This window comes from Cupressus sempervirens, chromosome 9 (assembly GCF_028749045.1).
Source record: "Cupressus sempervirens isolate cs-2001-9-10 chromosome 9, ASM2874904v1, whole genome shotgun sequence".
In the NCBI taxonomy this organism is placed as follows: Eukaryota; Viridiplantae; Streptophyta; class Pinopsida; order Cupressales; family Cupressaceae; genus Cupressus; species Cupressus sempervirens.
The window spans coordinates 713,195,565-713,203,243 of NC_143126.1; the positions used below are offsets into that span (position 1 = coordinate 713,195,565).

Consider the following 7,679-nt stretch of genomic DNA (forward strand, 5'->3'; position numbering starts at 1 on the left):
TGCTGATTTGAAGAACCTCCACTAAAATAAAACCTAAATAGGTAGAGAAGAATATAATCTAAAAATGTGCCCTCAGAAGACACTACTTGAATCTAGAGGCACACAAAGGAAAATAATTAAACTCTAAGATATCGATGGAATGAAATACCAAATCCTAAAGAGTTGATCAATCAAACATGGAATGTTGCATATAATGTAGGAACAAAAAAGAGTGTTTATATGGTAAATGACCCATCTCACCAAAATGCATAAGTACCAAGCCACTGCATTTTCCTAGTACATTGGAACAAATATAGAATACATAACTCACTCCATTGAACCAAGGAAACATAAGAACCAACAAAATAAACCCCCCAATGCATACAAGGGTGAGGTGACATGCAACTGGAAAAGTGGGAGGAAAGAAAGACATGTCAAGGAACCGCAATAAAGATGCACAAATAAATACATAATTTAGTGTACTTAGCTGATCAATCTTAGACATGTCATGAGGATAATGTCACGGAAGAAAAACTTGCTATACAAAGGTAGATGAAAAAAAAAGGAGACACATCAACCCCCCATGAAACTTAATCAGAGTAATGGATGTATAATAAGGCACAAGCTATGATAAATCCCAAGAATATAGTAATCTATATGAGTATCCTCAAATGACACTACTCAAATCAGATGGAAAAATAAGACAAAACAACTAAAATAAAAATACAAAAGGAAATATGGAACTTTATCCTACGGCATTTGCAAAATGCATACAATGGATGCATATAAAGATCAAAAGAGACATAAGACTGATACACTAGATAATACAACCCATGACAAATCATCTAAAGTAAAAAAAATGATCCCCAAACCTGAAACAACCAAGATATCCACCATAATGCAAACAAATAAAAAAATAAAATTGAATAGGATGTAGTTGGAGACCAATTCAAAAAATAACTACCATCATTGGAAAGAGTACAGGAAGACCTTTTCAATGATATAAACAATTATGAAATTGGAGACCAGATTTGATATGTCTCCTAGAGTGCAAAATAGAACTCCTAACTTTGACAACACAAAATACTATAAAAAACATCAAAATTGGAAAATACCTATAGCATTGCAAGGGGCTTAGAACCAACCTTATGATAGTATCTCATTTGAAAAATATAGAGACTGTATGCTTGAGATATGAGCAAAAGACTATTATTAGGTCCAAATAGAGCTAGAAGGTAAAACATGTGTGATGATGCAAATAATGACTCATTGAAAGTCAAGGAAAAAATTGCCAAAAAAATTCCACTTCACCAGAAAAGTGCCTAGTTCGCTAGAAAAAAAAGGTGGTGCCAAAAAATCTAGTGGCCATAAATAGCAGGTGATGGAATAGAAATTCCATGTGAAGCTAAACCCTATGATCCATTGATGAGTGGGTGCAATCATTGCATGGCAGGTGGGTCCAAATTTCAAGGCTTGACAAAAAATGTAAAAAAAATGAAACTAGTACTAGAGGTGTGACATGGCGCATGGGTCCAAAGCTTTGCAAAATGTACTGTGCACATCAGATGGGATAGGTTGGGGTCAAAAAGGACACTATATAAGCCTATGACTTCATAAAGCACGGCAAAATAAAGGCACTGACCACAGGTGAAAATTTTGTAAGTACCTAATAAAAATGCCCTACAAAGTGCATAAGGTCGTTGATATACAAAAGACGAGATCCAAAAGGGAACATAGGGTAGAATGTGACTTGAACTTGTCATGTAGTGTTAGAGGGAAAAAATGATGTGTAGATGTTTATGTTGGACACAAAAAATGAGACTTGCCTATGAGAGGGTCCCAAGGCGGGCTTGGTTAGACCTGCATGCATTAAAATCTGTCTATAGTGCCTAATAAAAATCTAGCTCAAAAAAAACTTAGAGGTCCACATGAATGTGAATTCTCTTTTCCAAGTATATGGGCCCCAACTCCCTTAACACTTTCAAAAAAAAATTTAAAAAAGGAGCACTTTGTAAACAACAAAAAACCATGCACTTTTTTAATTTTTCAATCCCATTCAAAAATTCTAAGCACCCTTTACAATTTTAAAATTGTTGCTTCGAAGTGTGTGCCCAAAGTAGATGCCCTTGGTGCAATTTTTATTTGCCTCAGACTACAACTTTTTTCAAATAGGACAACTTGTATGTGGAAATGAGCGTTTCAAGTGTTTAGAGCTCAATGATGATGTTTGTTTGGATTTAAAGTAACTCAAAATAAAGCTTTCCTAGATCCAATACAAAATCCTCTATAGAAACTAGATCTTAAAAATAAATCCGAACATATGATGAAGAGAACATGTGCATGAAAGCCTAGAGCTCTGATACCATGTAAAATTTTGTAGCATAGACTACATAGATCTAGCTAGGAAAGAAAAAATAATTCATGCATAAATAAATCTGAGAAAACAAAGTTGTTGAACAATGAATTTTACTAATCATTGACGATTTATAATATGCATATGATGCATAAAATACAAAAAATCAGCCACCATACACACTAAAATTAAGGTGAAAATCTCACAAAGAAAACTAATGCTCTTCCTTGAATCATGATGGAGTTAACAGTCTCTTAGTTTAGGCAATTGATGATGAATGCAAACTGGAGTTGTTTTTTGGTTATGCATACTACATGAAATCAATTTCCCCCCATATGAAATAATGCATGGAATTAAACAACCAAATCATCCATGAATTATGGAATTAGAAGGCGATGATTGGAAAATAATGCTAACAACCCCACTAAAAGCTAACTAAGGAGACCAAAAAAAAATAGCCTAAAAAGACAATGAGGAAAGAGGGAAAACATACTGGGAATAAAACCCTCCCTCAAAAATTACAAGATAGAATATTTTGTGGTAATAAAAGATTTGGACATTTGTTGAATCATAACCACCATTATGCTGAATTAAAGAATCCTTAGAAACCAAGATAAAGATCATGATCAATCACTCGAGTGCCCCCAACAACACTACTCAAATAATGAACAAATGGAAAATAAAGGAAAAATATATGTCAATCAATCAAAGATACAATAAACAATAATTTGCATAGCTCCCTCAAAGAAATAATAGATGGAAAGTCTATGCAAACATCTATCATTAAGGATATAGATGACACATGAATTTGTATGAGTGACCCTAATGACACTACTTAACCATGCAATAATAAATTGTTGATTAAAGATACATGTGTCAATTTTTAATATATATGATCAACTCTAGAACCAAGAAAACATTCACACAAAGAGGCATGACAGATCCATAAAGAAAAGTGTCACTAGAGAGAAAATGATGGCAAGACCCATGCAAAGAGAACATGACCTTGGCCTATTAATGGTATATAATTGAGTTTAAAACCTCTGTTTCTAGAAGTGTTTGATGCAAGCCTCTACTTATGAGTTGAAGTAGAACCATAGGCTTCCATTCAAACTAACTGAATGGCATGAGAACAATAGTTTCTGAAAAATCCATTTTTGAAAACTCTAGTCTATAATACCTACAAAAAAAGACATTTCTTTTCCTAACAACCTTGGCTATGATACCATGTAAAATTTTGGGCATAGATCTAGCTAGGAATTGTTGTAGGAAAAAATAGAGAAATTAAAGCACATAAAATAGAGTATTGAAAAAATCCTTAGATTTTATTATTAAAAATTTACTTTTCTACATGACTTATATAATAAATAAACCACTCCTTACATGCGTGCTAAACACTAGGTGAAAAATAAGGAGAAATAGAAAAATCTACATGGGAAGTTACCCCTACTCTGAGAAGAGATGGAAATAATGTTGAAAGACTAGTGAAGGACTGCAAAAGCCTCCAAACTAGAGACAAAGCCAAACCTCTCATGAAGAGACTAGGGGCACAAAAGTCTGGAGATCTGATACCATGTAAAATTTTGAAGCATAGATTGCATAGATCTAGCTAGGAAAGAAAAATAAATCATAAATAAATAAAGCATAGAAAAAAAAATTTCTGAACTATGAATTTGATTAATCATTGATGATTTTCAATATAGAAAAGATACATAATATAATGAAAATTAGCCACTAGACACACTAAAATTAAGGTGAAGATCTCACAAAGAAAACTAATGCTCTTCCTTGAATCATGGTGAAGGAGGGGTTAACAATCTCTTAATTTACACGGATGGTGAAACGCAAACTGGAGATGTTCTTTAGTTAGGCTTACTAAATGAAATCAATTTCCCCTCATATGACATTATGAATTAAATTAAATAGTCAAATTCTCCATGAATTGTGGAATCAGAATGAGTTGATTGAAAAATAATGCTAACACTAGGTTATCTTAAGGAGAGAGAATATAGGGATTTTGAGGATGGTGTAAAAAGAATAAATAAATAAAAAGATATTGGTAAAAAGAGTTGTTTGAGCACAAATACATCTATGGACCATAAAATCTCTAAATGGTAAGAGCTAAAAAGGTCTTAAATGATTGTTATAGTTACATTCTAGCTCATGTTTATGTTCAAGACCCCAAATCATAATGTTATTTTATTTCATATTAACATTACCCCATTTCATGTAGCCACTTTTTGCAAAAATGGCTAAGTGTAAAAGTTCCCTCAAAAGTGGACTCAACTTCTCGCACTTAATTGACTAAATATTTTCTTATTTTTTCCCTCTCATTTAAATGTTATATAAGAGTTCTATAAAATATTTTCTATACCTATGTCTATAGGTATAGTATACTCATAGCTCCTTTTTTGTTTTATTTCTTTTTTACTTAAGCTCAAACTTAGTGTAAATCTCTTATTTATTCCAACACACTTTATAGTAGAGTTCAATTATAAATTTTTAGATTAGTCTCTACATCACTTCTACATTATTCTTCTCACTTTATGTCCCACAACACTTGTGATCATGGAAATAATTTATTTTTAGGTTACTTGCACCTAATTGACTATAGTCTACCGATATGAGATATTTACAAGTCATGGTTGAATTAAAATTATCTTAGCTTGAAATGGTTAATCACATCTTGATAAGCTATATGTGAAAGTTTTAACATCATTCAAATATATAATTAGTATAGTTTTAAGTCAAACTCATAGACCTATATTACATGAACTCGGTTATCATTAAGATTAAATGATCCATTTAGATGAATCAATTTCCCAAGAATGAATAGTACACTTGTATTGAAACCATCTCTTATGGGAAAAAAATGATACACTTCACACATCACATCTAAGTAATGCCTAGAAAATATAAAATCCTCAATTGACAATAATAATATCATAGCTATCCTCAAAATATTAATAAATTGAGTTTCTAATCTTCCTATTAAAAAAAATAAAAAATAAACTATACACAACAATGGAACCATCCCAATTCTTCATCATTATCACCACTCCACCCTCAACTCAAAGACAAAAGGACCAAGATCACACAAAACCAAATACCCTCATTCCCACTAGAGTCCTCAGCCTTATCATCATTATCAATATCATAATCTTGAAACTTATTACAATTTTTTAGAAAATTTGAGCCAAAGTCATTAACACATATTTCATGAGTAATTGTTCACATGAACCCATCTGTCATGAGAATGAATGATACATTTATGTGAACCCATTTTTAATAAAAATGAATCATACATTTACATGAAACCATTTCTAATGAAAATGAATGATATACTTGCACTCTTTACATCTAGAAGAACTTAATTCCTCACTTAAATCTTGACAAAGACATCATAATAATCCTCAAAATATTGATAAATTAAACTTCTAACATTTCTATAATATAAAAAAGATACACATACTAACTATTTGAAACAACAACCAAACCAAAAGGATCACCTATCCACCATTCTAATTCTTCACTATGATCAACACTCCACCCCAACATAAAGATTCAACTACCCTAAACAGACCAAGATCACACAAAACCAAGTACCCAATTCACAAAACTTAGATGTCAACCTCATTCCGACCAGAGTCCTCCACCTCATCATCATTATCAATGTTATCAAAATCTATCAGACGATTCTGATTGACGAGGAGGAGTTGCACGCCTCTTGTGTCTTGAAGAAATCTCATCTTCATAATCTACCAACTCATGTTTCCTGCTCTTCGGGCTTATCTTGCTCTGAAAATATACTTCACCAAATTTAACACCCAAATTGAGAAAACCCTTACATTTCTTACTCTTATTCTTCAAATTGCATAGATCAAAACACTCATAATAGACATTATTGGGAGGCCTTGATGAAAAGTCCTTGAGTGGTATCCTTGCCGCCCCAAGCATCTTATCCCTTGCACCAAACAGTCCTGATATGTTGTAAATGGCCACTGTTAGAACTGAATCTTCTAGAAGCTTCTCTTCCACTGTGAAGTACATTCTGCGGTTCCAAATGGGGTGGCTGCCATCTTTGTCATTGATGCTTGTGTAGTATTTCTCATGGACGTTGATCCATGCAACTGCCTGCGTTCGCATGCAACCCAAGAGGGGCTTCACGTTCTTCAGATCTTTGGCGGAGATGATTGTTATTTCTATGTTCCTCTGCGCTGCCATTGCATTGACCCCTCCCTGTTACTTTGTTGGATGCAAGCTGCGATGAGTCCCATGGAGAGGCAAATGCATCAGAGTTTGTAAGAAGATAAAACTCTGGTAGTTTCATCCAACCAACTTTGCATTACTAGGCAACCGTCTTGCTAACCATGTTTGCTGATTGGGTTTTGTTCTATAATTTTGTTTACTATCTTCATAAATTGAGTTTTTTTTTATCATCTTTGTAAATTGGGTTTCATTTCATGAATTACGCTTCCTTTATAGATTGGGTTTCATTCCATACTGTAGTTTCTTCTATTACTTCTATAAATTAATTTCATTTCATAATTCAGTTTTTCTCTACCATCTTTTTAAATTGAGTTTCATATCATAATTTAGTTGTGAATTATACTTTCTTTATAAATTAGGTTTCATTTCATAGTTTAGTTTGTTTTATTACGTTTACAAATTAGATTTCATCTCATAATTTAGCTTTTTCCTATTGTCTTTACAGATTGAGTTTCATCTTAGAATTTAATTGTGAATTATACTTCCTTTATAAATTAGGTCTCATTTCATAGTGTAGTTTATTATCTTTACAAATTAGATTTCATCTAATAACTTAGTTTTTCCCTACTATCTTTAAAGATTGAATTTCATTTCATAATTTGGTTTTTTCTATTAACTATACAAATTTAATTTCATCTCATAACTTAAGTGTTCCTATCATATCTCATATAGATTTCTACTTCATTATTTAGTTTCTATAAATATTATTCTAAATGTGTTTTTCATCTCATAATTTCCATAAACATTATTCTAAATATATTTCTCATCTCAAAATTTTATTTCTACAATCTTTTTTGACAAATGGTTTTCTACCATATAGTTTGGTTTCCAACACCATCTTTACAACAACTTTTGCCTGATAGTTTAGTGTCCATGACTATCGTCACAAGTGCTATGTACATATACTATATATAGTAAATAATAATATTTTTTAACTATTATAAATTGTGATAGTTTATTATTTTATATACAGAAAGAGTTAATATAGTACTATATATATAGTATATATTAATATTTTAAATTATTTTAAATTGTAATATTTTACTATTTTGTATATTATATAAGAAATAGTTTATAA

The 7,679-nt window shown here is 31.7% G+C and overlaps 1 protein-coding gene across 1 annotated transcript; it reads right to left on the reverse strand.

Annotated features, from left to right (window-relative positions):
- Positions 1 to 6,010: 6,010 nt before the first annotated feature.
- On the reverse strand, positions 6,011 to 6,556 carry LOC149540709 (protein SRC2-like). The gene has a single exon (XM_089802734.1). It carries the CDS (start codon positions 6,554 to 6,556, stop codon positions 6,011 to 6,013), a length of 546 nt encoding a protein of 181 aa, XP_089658860.1.
- Between the last annotated feature and the right edge of the window lie 1,123 nt (positions 6,557 to 7,679).